Below are 27,477 nucleotides of genomic sequence, written 5' to 3' on the forward strand. Positions count from 1 at the left end.
TAGTCAGCTGCTTGCATATATATAAGCTATATATATATAACTAGGAAATGAAATTTACTAGTTGGAGAATTGCTTTTTAGAGTGTACTTCCTGTAGTAAGACAGTAGAATTTTTATCCACCTTTGGTTTTTCCATAGTGGTTCATGTCACCAGAATTCCTGTGTATAACCTGCTATATGACTGGCCTCACTTTTTGGAACCAAATAACAGCCATCAGTTCTGCCTCTAGACCACACCCCACAGTGTGCTAGCAGAGCTTACGAAGAGCTCCTCTTAGTTTGTTCTGTTATTATTTTGGATTTGTAAGGCTTTGCCACTGGAAATGAGGTTAGTCTAAATTGAGATTATATTATTAAAATTAGTCTCAGCTGTTTCCTTTTACCATAACATGACCGACTAAAAATTTTAAACATGTGGCTTACAAGGTATCTATATTGAATATCTCTGTTTTAGACTTAATAGTGTTAGGCTACAATCAGTGTTGTAAGCAGGAGACAGCTTTCCCTTTAGCCTCTGCACTCAGCTTCCCTGGAGAAGCAGGGCTCCAATTACATCCCTTAGAGTTCCAGCTTGAGATCTGAATCAGTGCTATTAATGCTTCCTACAGAGGACAAACCTGACTGATCATTGAACTCGTCAGGGTCCTGAGACTCCTGTGGAAGTACTAAGTGAGGCCTCTTTCAGTTGAGTTAGAACTCTGAAAGTTGTGTGTTGCTTTCAAGGACTAAGAAAGTAGGGTCAGATAGACTGCAAAAGGGAAAAAAACACTGTCATGCCCTCCACTCCCATCTACTTCCTGCTCCTAAAGGCCTTTATACTTCTCTGGCCAATCAAGAACTGAGTTGATAAAAGAGGCCAGAACTGTCATTCTTTTTTTGCCCCTTTCCTTTTTATGAGTTTGCTTAAGCTGTGTTGTTAGACTGTACACTTCTTGAGACAAAGGCAAAGAACTTGCAAGCTTTATATTATTTGTAAGGTTCAACAATAACATCAGTAGGAAAACCAGCCAACCAAGCTGGGAAGATTGCTGAGTTGTAGTGCGCTTGCTATTCAATCATGAGGACCTGATTTGAAGCCCCAGTGTACATGTAAAGACCCCATGGGAGACTTCCTTTAAGTTGTTGGTCAGGGGAATGTCCCACCCCAACACACAAAAAGTTCAAGCTATTACCACTGTTCTTGGTTACCCAACAGAACTTGATGGTACAATCCTGATGTGGAAGATGTGACATACTTGGGTCACAGAATGTGGAGAAATCAAGATAGTACTAATCTGGAAGCTTCTTCTCTACTGGCTAGCTTTTATAATGTCAGAGGATGCTATACAAGGTTGACAGGAGAAAAATCATCAACAGTCTTATCTAGAGAGTTATCCTAATGATTGGCCTGGCAAGATACACATATTGGTACAGTAGTGTCATGAATATCATGGAGTGAGAGGAGGAGTTGGTTAATCAACCACTTTAAGGCCCACTCCATAGGACACAGCTCATCCCCTGATACTGAAATCTAGGTCAAGAACCCATGGGAGGTCATAGGTCCTGGAGGTAAATCTACTACTATTATTACTGAATGGATGTCATGTCTAATTATTTCTAAATACTCATAGATTAGAACCTCTCTCAATCCTAATCAGAAAAACTTTTTGCAGTGGATAGTGGTTAAGACAGAGACACAAACAGCTCCAAATGCAGAGAATAAATGACTGTGGATATCTGTGTCATACCTCCTGCCCTCAGGGCTCGGGGAACATCACAGAAAAGGAGGCAGAAGGATTTTAAGAGGCAGAGATTGGGGAAGACAGCTGCAGGTGTCTTCTGGACATGATAAGGCTATTTTCATGAATTCACAGTGGCTGTGGTTTCTTGCACAAGATCTGGACAAGATCAAGCCACTCAGGATTTCAGCATGGATGGGGAGGGTTCCCACCTGTACCTGATAGTTGATGACTATTCTTCAAGGATGAGGTCTCTGGGAGGCTACCCAGGCTCCAGTAAGTAGATGGTCCTATAAGGCAGTACTAATTTGACTTACTGTGGTTTTTTTTTTTTTAAAGGAGAACATGTGGGAGGGGGGAGGATGTGATCAAAATACATACTGTGATAATATGAGGTACCCAAGGGATACATTTGAAATATATGTGTAACACAAAATAAGCCATACCCATAATGCCAGTGCAGAGAAGGTAGAGATGTGGTGATCCCTGAGGCTTGCTGTCCACCCAGCCTAGCCAAAGTAAAATCTAGCTCCAGGCTCAGTGAAAGAACTTGTCTCAAAAGTAAAGAGGAAGAAGACTGAAGACAACTCTCAGTATTGACCTCTGGCCAGAGGCTGTATACATATAAAGTAAAAAGAAAGAAAGAAAAACACCTAACCATCACCATTGAACTTTTTCCTGATCTGGTACATTTGCATGTTTTATTATTTATATCACAGAGGATTTGGGCTGCCTCACTTCATTCAATTCCTTTGAATTATAAAAGTATCCTTTTCTCAAGTTCCTGTGCTGCCATCTGTTGGAAAGTTATTGTAATAAAAGAGTACATTAATAGTGACTGGCATAAATGGTTGCTCAGTGTACAACCTGTTAACTGTACAAAGTAGTCCTAAGGCCACCATGGAGTACTCCACCTAGATCCACCAGTGAAGTTAGGAATTAAAGGTTTGAACAGATTTCAGACTGTAAGAGATAGTGCATCTGTGTACAAATCAGATACTTTGCTAAAGACAGAACCCTCAACAATAATCTTAAGAAGTAGGAATTTTTACAATCCCAGTTTTAAGACAAGCAAGTGTCAGGGACATAGAGAAGTTAAGTAACTGATATGGATCTGAACAGTCTCAGGAGCCAGGGTTATTAACCCCAGTATGCTCTTCTGCTCTTCTGTGCTTGTCTGTCAGCAGCGTCTGAGACTTGGTGTTTTGCATTCCATTGAAATATCTCAGCCCTTGAGTTCTGTAGGCATAGGGTTTTTGTTTTGTTTTATAGTTTAACATTTGGGAAACATGAAAGTATTAGAGCTTTCTTTGGGGAAGGCTTGCTTCTTGGTGCCATCTCTCTTCCATATCACTTTGATCCTTCTCCTGTCCCATACTGTATAACTTCCCAACATAGTAACCAAGCCCTACTGCTACCAGCCATGTGGTGGTCTCTTTTTCTGTTGCTGCTCTTTCTTTTTCTGTCTGTCTTCCCTTCCCTTCCTTCCCTCCCTCCTTCCCTCCTTCCTGTTTTCCTTTTTTCTTCCTACATTTACTAAAGTCCCTAGGATTAGCTTCAGGATGCCCCCTCCTCCTTCCAGGTTGTTTCTATCTCTAACCCAACCTCTTTTTGAAACTTAATTGCTGTTCTCCCTCCAACATCTTCTCTCATTTTCTCTCCCAGTTATTTTACTGATTTAGAAGGAAAGTGCCTCAGGGCAGGGATTGCCTTGTGTTGTGAAGCAGTCAGTATCTGAAATGCTCCATAAATTAGCATCTGTAGAGTTTTGTACATACTAATTATTATTATTGAAACACAGAAAAATGCTTTCTGAAGCCTGAGGAAGCATCCTTGGATATTAGTCTAATTGCCTGAACATGTTTTTTAAAAGGAAGAAGAAAGCTTCTTTTCCGGCCTGAGAGCCACGGGACTCAGCACAGCAGCCTGAAGCCCAGCTCCTCCTGGGCTCTTATTTTAGGGTTTTTGTTTTTACTCAAAGAACCAGGTTTCAAGACAACAAGATGAAGTCCCATTGGTCACATGAATCCAGTAGGTTGTTGATCATAGGGAGTCATTTTGTAACCTGAAGTACCTGCTTTGAGTTGGCTTTGGTCAAAATTCTGTTGTCTCCTTGGTGCATGTATGATAAAAGGCCATGGGATTCATTTATGGGAGGCAGAAGTTGAAAGTAGACTTAATGGTATGCTTGTATTTACTGCCAGAATGAACCAACATTTTTATTAGCATTTCATGCTACAAATGGAGCTTTTAAGATATGTTGAATTTTGATTTGTATGTCAAAAAGAGTCATTTATTGAACTATTGATCCATTCCAATGCTTGCTTTGAGAGTCTACATAGACGCGTGATCAGGAAGAGTGACTAGTGAGACACTTTCTATCTGAATAATTTGCGTTAACATCATTACATCAGCTGGGTGTGGTAACACATGCTGCAATCCAGCTGTGCAAGTACTGGTGTATTCAGGACAGAACATGCGTTAGCTGTTCACTTTCATTTTCTGTAGTAGACTTGTCATCCCAAAATACAAAATCTTTAAGGCAAATTGCTTTGGCTGTCTGCAGGCTTGAGGAAAGGAGGCAAACCACCTGTGTCACATTGACAGTACTTTTTTTTTTTTTTTAACAACTGATAGTAATGGTCTCTATAAGAATAACTTGGGGAGCCGGGCGGTGGTGGCACACGCCTTTAATCACAGCACTTGGGAGGCAGAGGCAGGCGGATTTCTGAGTTCGAGGCCAGCCTGGTCTGCAGAGTGAGTTCCAGGATAGCCAGGGCTACACAGAGAGACCCCGTGTCGAGAAACCACAAAAAAAACCCAAAAAAAAAAAAAAAAGAAAGAAAGAAAGAATAACTTGGGGAAATACTAGTTCAGCTGTCTCAGAAAACAAGCTCAGCTCCTTTGAACTTGATTAACTCACTGGAGACAAGACTGCTTACACGGAGGCACTGTGCTGGAAGCACTTGGGCACTTTAGGCTCTTAAAAAGAAGGCTCATGGTTATGCTAACAACATGCTAGAGGGGGCTGCAGCAGAGCTGGAGATCTCTCTGCCTATAGTGTTCAGTTCTGGTTACTCTTGAAAGTATCCTGGTGCTCCTGAAAAAGCACCAGTAGATTGAGACCCCATATATGCCTAGCTATTATGAAGTGTAACACTGAAGAACTGGATATATCCCAGCTGAATGTTTTTTGATATAGTGAGCAGTTGTTAGATTAGATCATAAGCAATAGAAATACAAGGTGAGACCACCTGACACTGCCAGTGGCTTTGAAGTGTTTGCCTTGTAATAAAGTGAGTATGTTACTCACCCCAAAGTAGTGACATTCTGGTTACATGGTCAGTGCCCCTCCCACCCAAGCCAGGGCATGCCAGGTTATGGGTGGGAAAAGGTTCCCAGTTGAGGTTTTAACTATACTTAGTAGACAAAATAGAGCAGCTAAGCTCTTGTAATTAAGTGCTTGTCAGATCACTCTTCTATGATGATAGTTTAATTTTCAAACATTGGTATTTTAAAATATTTTTAGATAAGGGGATAGAACAGTAGTTGACTATGATTTTCTTGTAATTATTGGGGGCAGAGGGTCAGGAAGAAGTGCAAATGCTATCATTACTCAGAAACTCTCATGTGAGAGCCTTTATGTTGTGTTCTGGAAAGCCTCACCCAATGCTTTTAAGTTTGTTGTGTGCTCGTCCACGCCCATCCATCCACCCCTCTGTCTGAACACAGGCATACTTAGAACCTCTTAACACTAATTTGTATTTCTGGCCTTTATAAATAGGAAGTTTAATAAGTATTTCCTAATTACCATTTTTACAAATATCATTTTGTGAGAAGGCAAACAAGCAAAAGCTGTATTTTAATACATTTGAATGTGTGTTTATTTGTTAATATACAGTGTGTTCATGCTGCAAATGGGTAGATACAGCATACGTGAGTTGCATAGTGATACCCAAGTGAGTGCCATAGGTGCCACATGAAACTGGGATGGTTGCTGTGAGACGCTGAGCAGTGTTTGCTGCACTGTAAATGCCCAGTGTATGGATGGATACATGTGTTTTTATACCACCACTACTATAGGAACTCACTGGAAAAAGAACCACAGTACAAAAATTGGAGAAGAAAAGCATGATTTAAGTGGTGCCTGCTGGGCAATTCATTTCACATATCTTTTGCACAAGACTTAAATTGCTAATGGAATATACTTTCTAAACTATTATATGGCTGGGGGTGTAGCACATAGATGATAGAGTGCTAACCTAGCATGCACAAAGCCATACTGAACAAAGATTTAGTTTCAGCACTTTATAAACCGGGGCGTTGCATGCCTACAATACCAGCACTTGGGAAGCAGAGGCTAGAGGATCAGAATTTTTAAGGTTAAAAAAAAAAAAAAGAAAAGCCAGGTAGTGTTGGCACACACCTTTAATCCCAGCACTTGGGAGGCAGAGGCAGGCAGATTTCTGTGTTCGAGGCTAGCCTGGTTTACAGAATGAGGTCTAGGACAGCCAGGGCTACACAGAGAAACTCTGTCTCGAAAAAAAAAAAAAAAGAATTTTAAGGTTATCTTCAGCTAGATACCGAGTTTGAGACAGCCTGGGATAACTAAGACTCTGTCTCAAAAGTGTTATATAATATAAATGCATATTAATAATGTGGTTTCTTGTTTTAGGAACTTTATATTGCTGTTGGAATATCTGGAGCCATCCAACATTTAGCTGGGATGAAGGACAGCAAGGTAATTCTGTGCTATAAATAGGGTGCTAAGAGGAAAAGCTTTCACATTTCTATATACATGTAATTAATGTATGTACTTGAACACTTCACATTAACGTAGAAACTGAGAGACTGAAGTTGCAATCTCCTGCCTTATGTGTACCATTAGAGCGAAGGGCAGCTCATCACAAGGCCCAGCTGAACCTAAGTGTTGATGACCATGTGCTGGGCCCTGGTCTATGTGCTGTCTGTGCCTCAGTGTCTTTGTTTGCCAAATGTGGGTGTTACATGATCACCAGTGTCCATTTCAGCTCTGACACTCTGTGGTAGAAGATGTGAGACTTAAGCAACTTAATAAGGTTCTGATCCCTGGTTCTTTTGTCTGCTTCACTTGGTTCCCTATCAGAACCACCCTCTTCTGGGTTGTTAGCAATGTGTGACTGACACATTTCATGTTAGGGCAGCGATTCTTAACCTATGGGTGGACACCCCTTTGGGGACTGCATATCAGATATTTACATTATGATTGATAACAGTAGCAAAATTACAATGATATGACAACAAAAATAATTGTGTTATGGGGTCACCATAACATGAGGAACTGTATTAAAGGGTTGCCGTGTTAGGAAGGTTGAGAGACACTGGGTTAGCACATCAGGCCATCTTTGTACCTTTGTAATTGCTGATGGTGCGCTGCGTAGTCAAACAGTTGATTTTTAACTCACTACTTGGACTATGTTTGGAAGTCCTCTGTAATAACTCTGAACATATATTTCAGAGTCTGACATATTAACTCATGCATAACAATGTACAGTTTGAATTATGAACTTACCTTTCATGAAGACAGAGATGGATCTGAAACCTGCATTAATCCATTCAGATGGAAGCTGGATTTAAAAGATGATAAAACTTTTAACAGGCTTAAGTTCTAACTTGAAGAAATACATGAACTGTCTCTTTGTAGCTTCTAAATGAATTGGTTCAGATCCAGTCAGATTTCACAGTTGGATGGCAGGTTTCTTTACTGAGCTTGAAAACTGCAGTGCCACTGGGGAAACGTGGCTTACACATTGACATGCACGCACACACGCACACACCAAACCTCTCAGTACCAGCAGCCTTAAACTACATTTTTACCTAGAATGAGTCTCATGTGTCTAGAATACTGCTTCTCCAAAATAAAGGATTATGTGTGGCAAGAAGACCTTGGTGACTGTTCCCTCACCTGGCAACAGGACTAGTTGCTGAGGGAAATCAAACAGACTTGATAGTGTATGTCTAAGCAAGCTAGGGACAGCTGAAATGTGGAGACCAGAGCTGGGGAATAATTTGTGACAATAAATGGTGACATCTCTTCACCCAGTCAATAGATACACTATTAAATGAATAAAAGTTAATCTAGCAGATGTGACGGCACACCTTTCAGTACCACCACCAGGGAGGCTAGGATAGGGCTAACCTGATCTATAGCCTTTGACTCAAAAAAAAAAAAAAAAAAAACAGAAAAGAAAAGAAAAAACTAGAAAAAGAAAAAAATTCAACTATTATTGTGCCTGTCTTATATGGGAGTCAATGATTTCTGTTGGTAATTTTGATTAAATTCTAAAATAGAATATTAGAATAGCTTAAATCTGCTAATTGAATTATCTATGAGCTACAGTTTAATTAGCATGATAGTATAATGTGAGATTTGATTATTGTAGCAAATCAGTCAGTACACTGAACTGTTACTTAGTGATAGTTCAGTAGGATAGTTGGATACCGTGTGTCCATTTAGAATAGGAGGAAAGCTTGAATGTACAAGGAGCTTTGGGGAGCAAATAAGGCTTTATCATAGCAGCCTTACAGTTGATCATCTAAGAATACTGTTTCAGTAATCCAGAAAGGTATACCCATCTACTCCTTTTAATACCATTGTGGTTCCTAGCCCGTTGTTCTGTGCTCTTTGCTTTTAAAATAATTTTTATGTAGTAGGATGAGAAGCTTTCAGATGATTAAACTGTCAACTGTTTGACTAGGTGGCCTCCAAGAGAATCGTTAACTGTCATCAATTAAATAAATCTTTACTTCTCGCTGTGATCAGGGTACACATTCCCAGAAGAGAAGCACCTTGATGAAAACTGGGCCTCTGAGGCAGTGCATTTGTCCTTACAAGTTAGGATTTAAGACTCACATGTAAAACCCATGTATTGTCTCTGAGCTAGCCACCATCAAGGCTACGCTGAGCACTGATCTCGGTTATTCTAGCATGTTCTACTGTCCCTTTCAGGAGCCCTATTAGGGGAATTAGACATGTTCTGAAGCCTTTATTTTAGGTCAGACTACGTCAAAATGATACAGTATGTTTCACAAGATACAGTGATAGGTATTGGAAATTTTACTTTGCCTCTAGAGAACTGAATTATAATTATTCATTAAAACAATACTATATTTGAGTCACAACTCTAACTTTACTTATTACAATAGTATTCAAAACAACTATGGGAAATACCAAACCATTTCCCCTACTCTGTAAGTAACCACCACGACCGTTCACAGTTAAGAATGCATCTGTAGGAGGAAAGACTAATCTTTGGTAGTTTTCACAAGAGACTCAGTAACTTGTTTGTTTTATTGCATGTATTTGCCACATACATAATGATTTTAATTTTTTTTAAGTTTGCCTCCAATAGCAGGTTGGCAAGATAAATAGCTTATATTCTCAGAACAGATCCAGGATGATTTTAGAATAATAAATGGAATAGAATATATAAGAAACAAAAGTTGACAAACACTATGATTTGGGGTATAGATTTGTTACCATTTTATCTAAAATCAACCTTTTTTCCCACTTAAGTCAAGAAAGAATTTCAAGGAAATAATAATTTTAAACTCTTTACTCTGAGGTTGGCTAAGTGGTAGATATTTTACTACAATACAACTCCAAAACCTCTAATACATATATATACACATATATAACATTGGCATAGAACTTCCAAATTAGTCTTGATGAATACTTAAATAACATTAGTATATTGTAACAGGGAGCTTAAAACAAAGCCACCTAACAGTCCGGTATGTTTTCTTGATGACAGTCCAACTCTGTGTTTTTCATTTCACAGACAATTGTGGCTATTAACAAAGACCCAGAAGCTCCAATTTTCCAAGTGGCAGATTATGGAATAGTCGCAGATTTATTTAAGGTAAGCTAGTCATGACAGAGATTGATATTCCCAACATTATCATCTAGTGGACTTTTTCAAGGATGAGAAGAAGGACAAAAATGTGTGCTGTGTGTCTGTGTACATGCTGTTAATATATTTTATAATTTAAAATATAATCTCCCTAACAGCTTTGTGATATTACTATAAAACATAGCTTCTTTCAAAGAAATCCGGATGGTAAAATATCCACAGGGCTCTTGGCATTTCATACACTAAATCAGCACAGGGTAAAGTCACACCATCCATAGAACCTAGGACCACATTTGACAGATACCCTAAAGGAATGACCATCAAGCTCTTCGTGCAGGGATTGCTGAGGACCCGAGCCTTTTCAGGGGAGCAGTTGGCAGCACTCACATCTAGTGTAACTGGCTCAGCAAGAATGTTTTGTTTACTGAGTTTGAAAGCCTTTCTCATGTGATGGTTTTAAGGAAAACACGTTTTCCCCCATTTTAAACACATCATTTGTGAACATTAGTTGATGATCATCTGAAATGTAGTTGGCCATATTTAAAGGAACATAGCTCATGCTTGGCCCAGCCTGCTCATGTTGCCCTGGCCTGTCTGCAGATTCCCTCATACAGTAGTTGACACTGAAAGTAGCATTTAGCCCTAGGAAAAATAGGTTTGCTGGACATGGAACTACCTTGAGGGAATGCAGGCACATTGGAAAGTCTGCAGCCTGAGAGTAGAGACGGCATAGTTCCCAGGAAGAGGACTGACTCAAGGCAGTGAAGAATGGATGGAGACCCTTTAACTACTCAGTGACACTCCTGTTGGCTTAGACTGCATGGACAAATGAGGAGGCTGCTCTCTCATTCAACACACGTCATCCTTCCACTCAGGGGCCTCTAACGAGCCTAGGCCTTACTTCAGTGATGCTGAGGTTCTGTGTCAAGAAGAGTGTGTGTAGGTCAGCTGCTCCTTTCTGACCTAGGTGTGTAACTGCTAGGGAGTTGTTTAGCCACTGAGAAGTCTTGGGAGAGAAGCTGGTGTGAAAAGAAGGAAGGGATGTGCGTGTGCATGCATGAGTGTTTATGGATTAAAGTCAGAGTCTTACAAATACTAGACAACTGTTCTACCACTGAGCTACACTTCCAGTCTCGCAAAAGAGAAAATGTGTCTCTTTACAGCTTATCTCTTCACAAGTTTCAAATTAGGGCACAAAGTGGAGTTACTATGATGTACCAAGGGCTTTAGCTCAGATGCTGTCCTGTCTGGAGACTAGATTCTCTCAGCTTAACCAGTCTTGCTGAATGTTACCTTCATCATAAGTTTTGTAATTATTATATGGCCTACCTTAAAGAATGTAGTAAAAATTGCAATTATACTGTATCTACTACAGTCTATAATAAATATTAGCCTGTTTTTATTTTCTTCTGTTCAAATATAGCTGTTCAAAGTAATTTGTAAATATTATAAAAGATATTAGAATGACCTGACCTTTTTTAATATAATGGTTTTATTAATATAAAAAATCTCCTACTGAAAGGTTTACCCCCTTAAAATGTAGCGTTCAGGGCTGAAGAGGTGGCTCAGCACATACTGCTCTTGTGAAGGATCTAGGTTTGGTTCCCAACATACACATCAGGGAGCTTACAGCCCTTAGAACTCCAGTTCCTGAGGATCCAGCACTCACTTGTGGCCTGTGTGAGCACCTGCATTCACACACACAGACCTCTGCCGACATGCAATGTAGATAGCTTTTAGTATCCTTAAAATGTGTGATTAGGGCCAGCAAGATGCCCTAACAGGTAAAGGCACTTGCTGCCATATCTGACAAGCTGATCTCTGGGATTCAGATGGTAGAATGAGAGAACATGTGTTATTCCTGTCCCACAAAGTTGTCATCACTGCATACATAATCATGCATGCACATGCACCCACATACTTATACAGGAATAAATGTAGATAAAATACATGGTACACTGGTAGTCTATCCATGCTGCTATAATACTAACCTAATGTTAGCATCATTGCTTCCCTCCACAGAGAAGCCCTGTACACACAATCTCCGTGAAGTACACTCCCCAGATCCACCTCTAGTCCACAGACTTGCCATCCAAGCCTCTTTGTACTGCTGAAATTATTAATATTGTGATCTTTCTGGCTGTTTCCCCTGAGCTTAAGGTTCAGGTTTGAGCTGTGCCATAGCACATGTCAGTATCCATTTCTTTCTCTTGACAAACAGCATCTTTAACTGAAATAAGCCACGTTTGTCCATTTAGTTGTTTCTGCTTGTTTGTTATTGTAAATAGTGACACTGTGAGCATCAATGTATAGATTTCTGTACAGACAGGAGTGTGTGTTTGTCTGGAGTTCTTTTCTCAGTTAGGGTTGATGTGGAAGTCTGTGTCTGCTCTCACGGCAGCGCTGCCAGCTCACACTCCCACTGAACGGAGGTGGGGCCCGAGTCTTCTATACGTGCTCAAGCATGTCACTAGCATGTCACTGCTTGTCTTTCCGATTATACAGGTCCTTGTGGATGTCAAGTGGCATCTTATGGTTTTGATTTGTATTTTCCTGATAGCTGATGATGGTGTCTATCTTTTTGTATTCTTATCATCCATTTACATATTTTCCCCGTAGAAAAAACTCTTGTGTTTTTAAATTTTTTGCCTTTTTGTTTTTGAATTGTAAGCGATATTGGTACTAGAAGTTAGCTCATCAGGAATGATTTCCAGTGTGGTCTCATTCTGAGGCACCTTTCTACTTTCATGAGAGTATAAATATTTTAAATTTTGATTAAGTCTTCACTAGCTCTTTTTTTTTTCTTGTTTGTTTTGTTTTTTTTTACATCTTTTGTTGCCTATGCTTTAAGTGGTATACCTAAGAAAACTTTTTCCTAATATATTGGGCTTCAAATATATGTTCAAATCCCTGCTTTTATTTTCTTTGCATGTACACAGAGCAGAATTGCCTGGTCATATAGTAATTCCTTCTTAGCTTTTTAAAGCCCTTTAGACTGCTTTCACAGAGAATGCACTGTTTGACATTCCTGCTGGGAATGTTATAAGGCTTTTCCCACAGCCTCACCAGCACTTACTGTTTTCTGTTTTTTTAATTAGAGCCATCCAAGGGATGAAGTAGTGCCTCAGTTAAAGTCTTAATTTATATTTCATCAGTAACTAATGATGTTACGGAGATTTAGGCACATGATTCTACCCAAGTCCCTTTCCTTCTCTCTCTCTCTCTCTCTCTCTCTCTCTCTCTCTCTCTCTCTCTCTTTTTCAGTGCTAGAGGTGGAAACCAGGGCTTCATGCATTTTAGGCAAGTGCTTTACTTGGATACTGAGCACCATATCCAGAGTCTTTGGTTAGGCTCTTTGTCTTTTTGTTTGCTTATAGAAGTTCTTGGATCTCAATACAAAGCCCTTCTCAAATATGTGATTTCCAAATAGTTCTTCCCACTGAGTAAAGTTTTGTTGTTTTATTTTGTTTTGGTTGGTTGACTTTTGAGACAGTGGCTCACTTTGTTGTCCTGGCTGGCCTGCAGCTCACTACGTAGATTAGGCTAGGCACAGAGATCTGCCTGCCTCTGCCTCCCAAGTGCTGGGATCAAAGGTAGTATCAGTATGACCAACTTTATTTTAACTTTTTTATAATATCAGATATACAAATGTTCTTAATTTTGGTGAAATCCAGCCTGTTTATTGTCTCCTTTCATTACTTGGGTTTGTTACTATCTGGGATATTGTTTATATCTGGGAGTCGATGGCCGACCTAAAGTAATGAAGATTTACTCTCAGGCTTTCTTCTAACAGCTTCATGGTTATAGTCATCTTTTTTGGGTACATTTTTGTGTATAGTGTGTGATAGGGACCCTCCTTCGTCTTTTTCCATGTGGATATCTGTTTGTTCTGCACCGTATACTGAAGAGACCATTGTGTCCCCGTGGGTGGACTTGATATGCCCTGTCTTTCCACTACAACCACTGTACTCTCTGCTCCCTCTCAAACTGTCGTATTTACTTCTGTTGGCTCCTCTCTCTCCCTTCTTCCCTGCTCCCTCATCAACCAAACTTCGTTTCTCCTCTAGGATGATGTCCTGAATTTTCCTTTGCTACATTGGTCTCATCTTTCTTAAGAATTCCTGAGTTTGTAGCACATAACGCTGCTGTTTTATTCTCCTACATTCTGGTATAAGAAGACCACATGTAGAGTATTATCTCTAGTAATACAGTTGATCAACAAACTCAGTATGCAGTTGGTTGACTTTTAGAATAACCATGGAGCTGAACAGCTATCATTCAATCCAGTACATTTCAGCACACGAAGAGAAATCACTTACCCAGAAACATCTCCACTCTCTCAAGTCTAAGGGGAACATGTTCATCATATGTTTATGGAAGTAGACTGCCTTCTTTTTAAATTCAAGTCTCTTGATGTGTCCTTCCTAAGTAGAGCCAGATACCTCTGCAATGTCTAAAGGAAAACAAAAACAAGAATCCAGGTCCTTCATCGTTTACACTTAGCATTTTCCCCTAAAGGATTATATAGAATCCTTGTAAAGTCTGTTGTTGGTTTAAATTATTTTAAGACTAATAAACGATGGCAAGAGAAAATCCCCTTGACTCTGTTGTGGGGACTGTGGAGAGGGGGCATTCTGGAGGGTAGTTTTGTTTTGTTTTAAATGTTTGACCTCCTGGGGAAAGATGGGCTTTGGCATATTTTTCATGAAACATGCTGGTCCCACATGAGGCTCCAGGAGCATGTCAACCCTGTGACTGGCATGAGCTCATGGTCCCTCCACTGAGGAAAGCCAGGGGAAGTGGTGCCAGCACTTAGTGCTGCCCTGAGCAAATGCCTGCTGGCTCCATGGTAAACACAGGCCTTTTAATAGGCCAGAGACAAAGTGACATTCGGAAGAAACAACATGTCGACAATTTCCTTAATAAATTTTGTAGGAACACATTATTTCCACCTGGTGGAAATGTAGCTCTCTTAAATAATTGAGAGGCTGCGTTCATCAGTATAACGGTCAGCAAAGATCCCTGTGAGCTAGGGCAGCCCACAGCCCTTTGCAGGACTTGGTAATTGATATTTTACACAAGTGGCCCAGCTAGTGTTCAGAATGTGTGTGTGTCATCCCACAGTCCCACTCTCTGCTTGTGGCTATCCAAGCAGTGAGAGAACATCAGACTCTAGCTGCAGCCACTGTCCTGACAAGGCAAGGCTGCAGTTAGCTGTTTAGAATGGGTATCGGCACCAAGCCTGGATTCTAATGAAGGCCAGTGTCACTGCATGTTCAGTTCATTTGAATGTGCCATCTGATAGTGACACATGTTGAGGAAGCCAGCGAAACTCCAGTTTGTGGAATGTGCAGTGCAAGAATGAGAGAGAGGTGCTCGAGGATGTGGCAGTTGTGAGTAGTGACACCGTGTGCAGACTTGAAGGAAAGTGAGGTGCACAGAGAAAGAAGGAAGGAAGGATGCTGGGAACATAGAAATAAGAAGGAAGGATGCTGGGATACAGGGGTAAGAAGGTCTCCCTGCTCTGAGCCCTGGAGAGAAAACCAGTCTCCTGCTAAGAATTTCCAGTGATGTCTGGGCAGAAGTTGGCTCTAGCCCCCGACAGCCTGTGTTCCTCATGCTGTCCTCGCGGAGGGTTTACCATCCATGGAGGGGAGAGAGCAAGTGAGCAGGGAATGCGTGTGCCTGGATGGCACTTGCTGCTGAGCAGAGATCTGCCACTGTTTAGCCTATGGCCTCCCCACAGCTAACGGCCCTATCTTGGGGAGGGCTCAAGAAGCTTAACTACTGTTTTGGTTTCTTTGTTTATGTTGCAGGTGGTTCCCGAAATGACAGAAATACTGAAGAAAAAATAACTCAAAATCATATCTTAAGGAAACTGTCAAAAGTATTCAGCTGAAATCATAGAAATTCATAATCTGAAGGAAGAAAATATGCTAATAGCAGCAAGAATACCTTCTGATGAATCAGCTATTATATTCCTTTTTAATTTTTTTGTGGTTCCAAACAATTATTTTTGACATTTTCTAATTCTGAAATAAAAAATATAATAAAGTTTTGTTGTCCTTTAAAATTACTATCAGAAACATGACTAGCTTCTTAATTAAAGAACAAATTGAAGAAAGGGAATAAAATCCAGTTCTAGGCAGGTGTGGTGGCATTTACCTTTAATTTCAGCACCGAGAGACAAATGGATCTTTGTGAACTCTGAACTTTTACATAGCAAGTTCCTGTACAAACAGGATCTCATAGATAGGTCTGTCTCGGGTCTCACCACCACAATCATCACCATCACCACCATCACCCTCACTCTTCACTTGTCTTATTCATGGGTGTTGTTTATTTTAGGCAAGATTGTAAGCATGGAAATCCTCATAGTCTGGTCACCCTAATAAAATTGTTGAATGCCATATCCCAAAAGATAGGGGCTGGCTTGGCAAATTTAGAGCTACAGAAGCTTGACCTCAAAATGTAAATGTTCCAGAAACAGTCTAGTCTTCAGAAAAACTGCTAATGTGACAAAAAAAAAAAACCTGACTTGAGCCTGACCATGCTGGGAGTATTTGGCTGGTTTAAGTTTCAGTTGTCCATTTTAGGGATTTGTCAGTTTGTTTATAGGACTTTGTGCTTGCAGAGTATGTGGAGTGGAGATGGGGGACAACTCTGAGATAGTATAGCTTCTTATGCAGATAGTTTGGTACTGCTATGGATGTTTAAAATTCTGCTCAGAACATGCTCTGTCCTTTACTCTCCTGGTAGTTTCCTCTATGTGGGAAAAAGCAACTGGGCTCCTGCATCCTCCACGCATGTGGTCATCTCTTTCACTTTCCTTCCCTAGGATTCTGGTGTACAAAGAGTACAGCATGAGTGCAGGTTCGAGAGAGACAAGGGAGGCCACGGCCAGGCCTACAGGGAGTTGTCTACAAAGTAGAATTAGTAGTACTACCAACTGGAAACATACCTTCAGAAGCTGAGGTGGTGCCCTGGATTGAGCATGCAGCACCACGAGGAGAGAGGGAGTGAGCAGTGAAGCAAGGGGTACTGGGACTTTTAGACCTCATGTGGACAGCCTGGCCCTTCCTCTGCTGCCTAGTGAGTCACTTTTGGAAGCTGTGGCATTTCAGCCTTTTAGTGCGGTAAGATGACAGCAGCAAAGTGGTAACTTCACAAGTCATGGACACATCAGTACCATGGGATCCTAGGATACCAGAGCTCTAGGCCTCTTGCTGTGCCTCTGGTTGCCCCAGTCGAAGTAGTGAGGCACAGAGAAGAGAAAACCATGACTTGAACTGCCTGTGCACACATGGCTTCAGTCACCTCAGGAAAGTGATTACTGTATCTTTCTGTCTTTGAGGTGCTTTTTAAAGGCTTCTCCATTTACCTTCTATCCCAACTGCAGGGGTAGGAGCAGTGGCAGATGGGATGGCTATAGGGGCACCCCCATTGAGATAGGCTGATCAGAGAGCACCCCGGGTGACACCTTTCATCTGAGTTGAACTGATTATCCTCTCTCCCACTTGATTCCTCCTGTGTCCTCTCCTAGCTCCAAGAACCAGCATTTACTAGATGCTGCCTGTTGTCATCACCATAGCATTTAGCATAGCCAAGTCACGTCCTGAGAAATGTCCGTTTTGATCTCCAGATGTCATTGAGCGTACAAACCTAGATGGCTCAGCCAACTGTATACATAGTGTTCATAGTGTGTGTGTGTGTGTGTGTGTGTGTGTGTGTGTGTGTGTGTCTGTGTGTCTGTGTGTGTGTGTGTGTGTGTGTGTGTGTGAGACGTGTAGCACAGTCCACTTGTTTATACCTATCCCATAGATGTGTAGTCCATACATCGTGTCATGGTACTACCACACAGTTGGAAATTGGCAGCAACATGTCGGTCTTTCAGGACCACTGTCACTTAGGTATTCTGCAGTCCTTGACTATATCATACTTGCTGTGCATATAGCCAGACGCTGTCCTAGCACTTGCTACCCCTCCAGTCTCCATAATGATCCATAAATTATAATCTGCTTTTGTTGGTTTACAGCAGTAATAATTACTGAGGTTATCTAATTTCTCCAAATTCAGACAGCTAAACCAGAGCCCAGATTTTAAACTGGGTAGTCTGGCTTCAGAATGGTGATGTCACTAGAAATCTGATTCTCCCTCAACTCAAGGAATAGGGAGACCAGGCCTACAGTCATTAGCCTCAGACAAAGAGCACTGATTCCAGCCACCAGTGAGGCATTGTGGTAGAAAGGAGTGGCAGTGTCTTGGGATGGTGCCTTTAGAAGGATTTCATAGAAGTGAACGTCCCAGTGAGTACCAATGTGGAGTGTACTTCCAAGAGTCAGTCCTGTGGACTGGGAAGGTGGGTGGTTCAGTGCTGCATAGTCGGTAACTAGTATCTTGTAAAAAGTCTCGGCACCACTGGGGAGATAGGCATAGGTACATCTATGGGGCCTGCTAGCTAGCTAGTTTAGTTGATGAGCTTGATTGATTGCTTGCCTCTGTAAGCACACACATCTGTGCACACCCACGAATATGTACACACAAAAGTCCAGCTGTGGAGATGAAAATGAAAACTTAATCCTAGAGGCTTGGCTCGAGGTATCCCTTTTATCTCCATTTTTTTTTTTTTTTTTGGAAACTGAACTATCAGTTCCTATGGCTCTTTGCTTCGGCTCTGTGACCCCTGGAAACCATGGAGGAGGGTGAGGGCACTGTGCCTGTTACCCATGTGTGCTTCCATCCCAGGTTGGGTTAGCCGCCCATGGCTCCTGGCAATCTGGCAGTCTTTTTCCCTTGCAGGACAGTCCCATCCCTCACACAGCCCAAGGCCCAGTGGTGACAGTGCTCCCAGCAGCCGTGCATGTGCTCAGCAGTGCTTCAGGAAACATTTTGCGGTGTTCGTTGGCTCAGCAGTTGTGATGTGTGGGAGCCACAACCTAGAATAGCTTTAGATTTGCTTGTCAGAGAGGACATTGTGCTAGTCTCTGAGTCACGGGCTGTTAGAGGCATGGTTGGTCCCCGCCCTCATGAATTTTACTCAAATAGAGAAAAGATGCAAAAGCTTGGCACTGTCATTGGATATTCCCCAGTGGGCCAGAACTGACCACTCTTCCTGGGCTGGAGGCTTCGCACTGACATGTAGGGTAGAAGAGGAAGCTGAGCTCAGAGTTCATGTGGACTCTTGAGGCAGTGAGGGGCAGAGATGTGGAGTCTGGGAAGTGTGGGTAAAGGGAAGCCAGTTTGTAGGGGTCATTGACTAGTTTAGACCTTTTCCCTCCTAACTCAGTGTTTCTCAGACTTTGCTCTCATGATGGTTCCATGAAAGTATAGCACAGGGGTAAGGACAGTCAGCAGAGATGTGCCTGTGTTAAATCATTACACATCCTTTGGTAAAACTGTGCTGTCCATGCCCTTTGTTTTCTAGGCAGTGTGAACAGATGCCCAAGAGAATGGACGAGGAGCTCAGCCTGCCAGTCCATAGCTTTTGTTTTGTCTTAGGGGCATATCGGGTAATTTTGTTGAATACTTTAAAAATCCTCTCTGCTAGTTGGTGGCTATTGTTTGAATGTTTTATAGTTAAATGTCAGCAGTTTGGGCAGAGATTGTAGTTTATCTAATAAGATGCTACCTACATAACCATGGAAACCAAAGTTTGGATCCCCAGAACTCACGCATGTAAAAGTCTGGCAGGTATGAGGGTCACCTACGAGAGGCTGGATCTTAGGACAGGCTAACTAGTAACTAAACTAGCTAGAATTGAGTTTATGGAGAGACCTTGCCTCAGTAAATAAAGCAGCACTAGAGAAGACTCCTAGATTTCAACTTTGGTGGTCCACATGCATGCACACTCCCCACTCATAAACATATGCATACCACACACATACACACACAAAATCAAAACAAAAAAATATCAGCCTATGGAGTGTTCTATAAAGAGTTACATAACTTCAGACCTTGCCACCTGAGCAGTTCTTGGTAATGGAGAGCCACTGAGTTTTTGTGGAAGGCCCATGACCTGTTTAGACGACTAGCCAGATCTGGCAGTGTGTTCCCAATAACGGGAGGACAAGATGGAAGCCATTTGGACATGGTTACAGGAGTCCTCTGGCTTCATGCCCTGTATAGGTTTAGCTGAAAATGCTCTGGTTACAAAATGGGTCCCCCGAGACCGTGTAAATGGGTCCAGTGCTGTGGGTGAGGCCAGGGGAGAGCAAGCTTTTCCTCCCAGGATAGTAGGGGAGCCCGATTGCCGCCAGAGCCTGGGTGTGTCTGCGCCGGCTGGAGGGCTGGAAATCCCAGCCGTAAATGTGCCTTATGTTCTCATTCTGAAAGGAATGCTCAGTATGGCTGTGTTTCATGCTGCCTCTGACTAGGAGGTTTGTTTTGGTGGACATAAAAGTGAGCTGGAGAAAGCGGGAAACCCAGAGAACCCGACTGGTTGTGCCAGATGGCTATAGTTAGCTAGAGGCTCTTGACTGATAATCCTGTAAAGGAGCGTATAAAGGGATGTACTGTCAGGGTTCTATGTAACCCTAGTTTTGGGGGGCTCTGGAGACTGAGTGAAGAAGACTTGCTGATAACATTGGCTTTTAAAACGCTGGTGCACAACGCCCTGCTAGTGGGTAGGAGATCAAGTCAGGAAATCAGATGCCCAGGAATTTGCCACAGGTCACATAGCAAGTGGGAGAACTGGAACATAAAGCAGAAATCTTGGCAAATATGGCTTACTAAGAATTGATTACATACTGGATGATCCTAAGCAGCAGTGTCACAGCTGCTGCCTTCTTCGACAAGCAGAGGGAGGAGATAACGGCCAGAGGTGTGGGTCTTGACACACGGGACCACACAGGACTTCTGCTTGGAGGTACATGGCCTTTCAACTGTCCCAGCTTCTCTCACTCCCCAGCTGCTCCAGGACTCTTCTCCATCTGCATGGCTTCAGAGCTCCAAGCTTGTTATTAGTAGCAAGAGGCAGTGGTAGCTCTGAGGCGTCCTCTAAAGGAGGCTGGCGCTTGTTCTCCATGTCATCCGGTCTAGTAGGATGCCCTGGAGGTTTGGCCTGCTGGACACCGCCTTCATTAGCACCCCCACAACTAGTCATGTGGCCCAGGCAGTCAGAGCAGATGTCGTTTCCCTCTGGTCTCTTTAGAAGTTTCTGCTGTTGTGCCTGTGTTGGGCCACCTGGGGACATCTAGGCTGATCACCCCGACCCTAGCTGAAAGGTGTCTATTTATTTTTCTCTTCTCTTAATTTTTTGAATAATAACTATTGCTATTATTGTAAAATATTGTTATTATTATTATTAATTATTTGAGATGCTGCCTTACTGGGTAGCCCAGGCTGGCCTAGAACTCAATATATAGCTCACACTTATGGCTATCCTCTGCCTCACCTAGAGCACCAGGATGACAGCATGACTCACCATGCCTGGTTTCCTTCTCCATTTAGACTTCATTTTCATTATTTTCAAGACAGTGGCTTGACCTGAGTACTCATTATGTTTTAACCTTTGAATGTGTAGACAGAGCTCACATTGGGTAAAGACCATATGCTGTTGAGAGTTTTGTATGCCCAAGATGCTGAGCTGAGACTCTTAGATGCATGGTCTCATTAACCTCAGAAATCCCCATACTACAGATGAGAAGACCAAAGCTGACACAGTTGACAGCCTTCTTGGGGAATTCAAGAAGATCAGGATTAGTAGTAACTTTAGTCAACCAAGGGCCTTACCCTGAGATCCAGCCAGGGTAGTCTGGAGTAGAGGAAAGACATGGTAGCTAGCCAGATTCAGAAGGCGTGGCTGGAAGAGAAAGGGATGCATTGGAAGCAGAAGGCCAGGCATGAACAAACACAGGTTTCCCAAGAACAAGCTGACATTCATTCCCAGGGCTTTTCTAGGTTGCTGTTCCTCTGTGCTTTGCTTAGGAAGCAGGGGATTTTCTGCTGCAGCATGGCTCCAGTCTGCTTTCTCCTGTGGCACTGTCCCAACCAGGATCCACAGTCCTCGCCCCTTCTTTAAGCAATGTAGGCGGAGGTGAGTCCTCCTAGTTATGAGGCCTAATTGATGTTGGGGAGGCTCCTGGAGTGTGAGGTGAAAGGCGAGCTGTAAATCTCAGGCACGGGGCTCTGCCACAGTCATCACGTTGTTTAATGTCCTGGCTGACCTCCTGGGTAGTCAATTTCATTTGGTTGCTCACGGTGAGTAGGCAGCCTGCTCTCCTAAGCTGCAGCCGGAGACTCTGTATGAAATTATGTCAGCGCTGTGTCCTTGGTAGCTGGTAATAAATTAGTAGTGAGTGTTCCATCATTTTCTTTGGATAATTAAATTAACTATGCATCAGGACACAAAACCAAACTTTTGAGCAATAGAGCCAAATAAAGAAAAATTTGCAATACTGTGATTTCCTCAATGTGTGAGGGGTAGGTTTAGAGCCAGTATTGGAGAAGGAAAAGGCAGGTACCTCCTGTCTGAAACTGGGTGACTCTGAGATGTTGTTTACAAGGGAACAGATAGGATGTGCCAGCAGCAAGAGCCCAGGCTATTGGAGCTAGGGTACCCATCGGTCCACCACCTTGCTCCTCCCTCTGAACTATCAGTGGCAGAAATGAAATAAGGAGCATCTCTTGGGCATCGGCCCCAGAAGTGCTGAGCGTGCGCTGGCTGGCAGAAATGCACCCCAGGCATCTATTATTGATAAGGGAGCCTTCGGCTTGTGTTTCCCTTGAAACATTCTCAAAGGGCTTTCCCTTCCATTATGTCATTAGCTATCCCAGCAACCCTCAGGGGTGGGGCACATAGAAGTCATTATTTTTGTGCTAGGGAGGGAGGAGTTCAAGGGTTTTCTTGGAGCCACAAAGCAAGACAGAAACAGGACTGGTCTAGGAATCCAGACACCCATGCCATGCACACTGTAAGGGACATGTGCACCTAGAGTTGGGGTGGACAGGGATGAACAGAATTTGCCTTAGCCCTGAGGTATTGGTTCAGATACCCAGAATTGTGAGAGCCCTTGTTCAGCAGCTATACGAATCAGAGCTAGGGCGAAGGGTACTATAGGCTTGAACCTCTCATCAGCTCTCAGGACAAGTGACCTCAACTCTAGGATCTCTCTTTAGTGATAAGAGCCTTGCTCTCTTGACTAGCCCAGGATAGTCCTGGAGTGAGAGGGGACTCACTAAGCTATGGAGGGAATGAATATCCTATTCCAGCCTCTGGCCACACATGGTCTGTGAACTCCGGTGCTCCTCCCCCATCCCTGTCTATACGACTTGACCTGAAAAGTTAGGCTCTGGGTTTGAATCCTTGATGAGAGCTCAGGAGGGTGACCAGTCACGCCACTCAGAGAAGGCCTTCCAGTTCCCAGCCCTCCCTAGGTGGTTTCTGGCCAGGACTGCAGGGTTCCTGCAGGCTGGGGATTCACTGCTGGCTCTGAGCCTTGCTATCCTTACTATTGATTGGGTTCAGCATGTCAGGATGGTCACAAAGTTCTCAAGGCTCCGAAGGTGAGGCTGAGCAAGAAGGCCAGCCCTTTAGGACACAGCAGGCAGCAGAGCACTGGGAAGGTGGGGTCTGGACTTCTGTATGTCTTTGACTTTCCTGATGGGGCCTGGTTTGATTCCCCACCTCCCACACGGCACTGTGTTTGAATCCTTCCACTACATTTTACTAGTGAGCTGCTTGGGCGGGGGCGGTTATCTCATTCTTCGGTGCCCATGTTTCCTGCCCTGCAAAGCAGAGGAAATAAGCCTAGTTTGCAGGGCTGTGACAAGGGTGTGAGGCTGTCAAAAGCACCTGTCCCCTTGGGAAATTATCATAGCCATTTCTGGTATCACCTTCTTACTCTTACAGCGTGCAGCAACTGCTACCTAAGCTGCCCCCCCTTCTGTGGGAGTCTCCCTTGGGATCCCAGAGTGGGCTTTTCTGAAGGACTAATGGGCAGGGAGTGTCTTCTCTGGGCTGGAGACCTTCTAAGGAGTGCTGACCCACCTTCACAGGCCCCCAGCTATAGCACTCTGGGGAGCCCTAAAAGTCAGAGCTTTTACCACAGGCCTGGAGTATCTGCCTTGGGGTTGGTCTGTAATGGGGGTATAACTGAGGCCTGGCCCTGGTTCTCTCTCCTGAGAGGGCTCCAGAGAAGGAACTGTAATGCTGTCTGGTGTCCTATGTACACTCATGATACCAAGGACAGCTATTACACATTCCAGGTCTCAGCTTACAGCTTGGCTACTCTGCTTTCTGCTGTTCCTGGCTCTGTCCAGACCTGTCCGCTTCTCACCCTTTCAGCTCCCATGCTCTTCATCTTGCCTACCTCTGCTCTGGTCCCTTGTTGGACAGTCGTTCCCCTGAACCCATGAGGCTACCCTGCAAGCCCTTCTGTGGCATATTTCTGAAGCATTAGCATCACCTCAAACCAGCAACCTGCCCCACTGATTGTTTGTTTCTATATATCCCTACACAGCTCTCTCCCCATCCCATCCCCCGATACACTTTCTAACCCAAGACTTCTCTCTGTTCTCATAGGTCTCTGCCTCCCTTACGCATTGCACCTCTGCTTCATGGCTGTCTCACCAGCTCCATCTGACATTTTGTTTGTTCTAATGGTCTGACAGCTGGCTCTCAGTTGGGAAAGACAATCCATAATCCCCTGCTCATGTTTTCTGGAAGTGGTTCGATTTTGCTGTTGTGTTAAAAGTACTCCATTTAAAAAAGTGATATTCTTATTCTTTTAAAATTCCCTGTAATGGTTTCCTCCACTGTCCTGTGGTTCACTGCAGAGGTGGGTGCTGGTTGGCAGCGGGTGTTGGCTGGCCGCAGAGCTGCAGTGCTCACCTGGCTCGGGCCCTAGTGGGTAATCTGCTTAATCAGCTGCACTAGCTCAGGACCAGGGACAACAGAGTCCAGTAGAGTGGCAGCAGGCTGAGGAAAGTGGCTGGCTTCAGTCCTGTGGGGGTAGGTTACTGGTTACTGACCACATAGGCTCCTGTCTTGCAAATGACAGAGCCTGTAGTGCCATCTCGCCCAGATGCAGAAAACTGAAACAGTAGCCCTGTGCCTCATCTCCAAGTGCTCTGAACGTGGGGGACACTGATGCTGAGCTCTGTGCCAGATGTACCTCCCACTAGTGATGACCCAAGGACATCTGGACTTCAGCCTGCTTCACAGGATTGTTGATATATGGAAAGGCCTCGGAAATGGAGGCTTCACTGTGCTGACTGGTGAGCCAACCTACCTCCAAGACTGTATTCAGAAAAGCCTCCTTGTGGCAGGCCTAGCCACACCCAACACTTGCCATCTGGATGTCCTTTGTCACACTCTTGTTCAGTTAGATAGACGGACGTAGGTAGAGCAAGACTCAAACAGGTTTCCTGAGGTGGCAGTGACTTTTTCCAGAAGACACTGGAGGAGAAATGAGGGAGAGCCTGGAGATAGAGACAGATATCTAAAGAGGACCGATAGAGGAAAGGGAGGGATCCAGGCCCTGTTCAGCAGATTTCCAGCTGTATTCCTCTCCTATCCCGAAGAGGCAAGGCTGTTACTTCCCTTACTCATGGTCTGTTCACCTCTCTACTCTCCTTAGGACTTAGAGGACTGCTTAACAAACTGTATGCCTAGGACCCTCTGCCTCAACAGTGGTTTCCCAGGTCCAGTAACCACTAGAGGCCAAGAAGGACCAGCATGCTTGGGTGGGAGGCTGGCGATGAGGGGTCTGCTGGGTCTTAATGCTGTTCTTCTTGTTTACTGTTCTATTCTTTGCTCTTTGTGGCCAGCTTTTGCTTCTGTCCCATCATGCCCTGGGTATTCCTGCTTTCTTTATTCACTTTTTTACTTTCTAGATGCTATGACATAAACAGACTGAGGAGAAATAGCATTCAGTAGTCTCTAGATTATGGGTAAATTATTCATCCTGGGTGCTCACCATGTTCGCTTACAGATTATAAACCTGAGAAAAGGCCTGTCATAAAACTAGAGGATTAAAAGAAAAGTGGCCTTTAGTGGGACCTATCAATCACTATGTAATTACTTAATGAGTAAACCAACAGGGTGGAAAGTCTTCACAGCTGTGAGCATGGGTTGAGAGCAACAAAGACCAGTTTCTTGTTGGGTGAAGCTTGGTAGGCTGTCGTAGGTTCCTGTGTTTCTGCACAATAGAGAAAGCATTCCCAGAACAGCACCCCAGAGCAACGGAGGGGACCATTAGATATCACATCCACCCTCTCTGTGAATCTGCTAGGGAAGGTGGATACCAAAGACCAGTTTCTGTTGAAAAATGGGCAGCGTAGCATTGGTATAAATACAGGCCCAGCACACATCTGGAATCTTGCTTGACAGTCTGAGAGAACCAATGACCCTGTTTCATTTGGATAACATTAGATTTGGGGCCAAGTCACATGTGTAAAGCTGGCACAAGTTGTTTCTCTAGAAGGCCTCCAGCCTGCTCATACAGGGATGCAATGAGCAGCAGAGGCAAGCCTGTGAGGAATGACAACCATGCCTGCCAGCTGGGACTGACAATGGCCTGATAGACCTGGCTCTGGGGTCTCTACAAATGCCTAACACTTGGAGGAATGGTAGGTGGGTGGGCTGCAGAATGAGGCAGGTAACTCTTGGCTCCTGGACTCTCCCTTTGGCCATTTGTGCAATGTGCCAATGGGATTGGACCTATCTGTTTCCTTTCTGCATCTGGCTCTGCCTTCCAGTGCTGTTACCTTGGGTGAGTTTAAAGTTAAGGCCTTGGGTTTGGGGATCATGTGAGGCTGGAGCTGAGAAACATTTATCATATAACGTGTGCCCAGTGGGCTCAGAAAGTGGAGTTTCTGCCGCCTCTTGGAGCTTATGTGGTTTACATAGAAAGTGGCCCTTGTGTGGCCCTGGGCCTGGTTTAACATAAGAAAGACTAAAGGACATGGAAATCCCACTTTGTGATCCAGCCTCTCCTGGGGAAGACTAAATCATACTAACTGCTTCCTGATGACCCACTGGACTTGCCCAGCTGGTGGACTGGAGGATGCAGGGAGGGAATGAGCAACCCTGACCAGATTTCTTCATCCCTCTTCTTCCATCTCATTGCAGATGGGACAAACTGGTCCCAAGATCCCTCCAAAGTCACCACTCAGTTAATTTTTCAAGCACTGGGCAGAATTAGATCTCAGACAACCAACCAAACAAGCAAAATTCCAATTTTCTTTTGTCAGGAGGCACCGCCCCAATATCCCCTGGGATATTTCTCTTAGAGGATATGGTGGAGAACTCAGACCCACCTATATTCACAGAGCTTCTCAGTAGCAGATAAAGAAAAACAGAGCTTTGGGGGTTGTCATTTGTGTACATAAAGAACCATGAAACAGCCAAAGAACGTGTGACTATTATTTTTAGACACCATCTTGGTTCAATTCAAGCCTACCTACAGCCAAGAGATAAAGGTCCACCATTGTTTAAACTAAAAGTCAAATGATGGTTAAATCATTTCTTCTTTCTCAAGCCATCTGGGAGGGACCTCAGACTGAGCTTCTAGCCCCCCTGACAGCTCTCAAAGCATCTGAAAGCAGATCCGGGGTTCATCACCTTTGAGACAAGCCTAGGGCAGATTGCTTCTATGTGGAACGTTTTTTAGGGGATGGTTGCCACACTCTGGGGTGTACTGTAATAGCGTCTCACATTCTCCTTTCTGCTCCTTCAGCCCTTTTGTTCCTGTAGATGGTCCTGCAGCTGGAGCACTAGATGCACTGCCCGTCAGACATTTTATGGAACCCCCCTGAACTGCCCCCAGGAGTCTTATCTCTTGGATTGACAGCCCCTAGACTCCACCCCCTCTCAGCCGGAAGCAACTAGAGCAGCCATTGGCCCTCCCCCAACAGCAACCTCTGAAA

General features: G+C 43.6%; 1 protein-coding gene across 1 annotated transcript in view; it reads left to right on the forward strand.

The window, feature by feature from the left end:
* Etfa (electron transfer flavoprotein subunit alpha) overlaps positions 1–15,664 on the forward strand; it is a 54,472-nt gene extending 38,808 nt beyond the window's left edge. The window contains exons 10-12 of the mRNA XM_028781569.1: positions 6,393–6,458; positions 9,538–9,618; positions 15,426–15,664. Coding sequence (XP_028637402.1) covers positions 6,393–6,458; positions 9,538–9,618; positions 15,426–15,464 — 186 coding nt within the window. The 3' untranslated portion in view covers positions 15,465–15,664. The remainder of the gene's footprint in view (positions 1–6,392; positions 6,459–9,537; positions 9,619–15,425) is intronic.
* Positions 15,665–27,477: the final 11,813 nt, after the last annotated feature.

The sequence above is a fragment of the Grammomys surdaster genome, unplaced genomic scaffold (assembly GCF_004785775.1).
Source record: "Grammomys surdaster isolate TR1022 unplaced genomic scaffold, NIH_TR_1.0 472, whole genome shotgun sequence".
Taxonomy (NCBI): Eukaryota; Metazoa; Chordata; class Mammalia; order Rodentia; family Muridae; genus Grammomys; species Grammomys surdaster.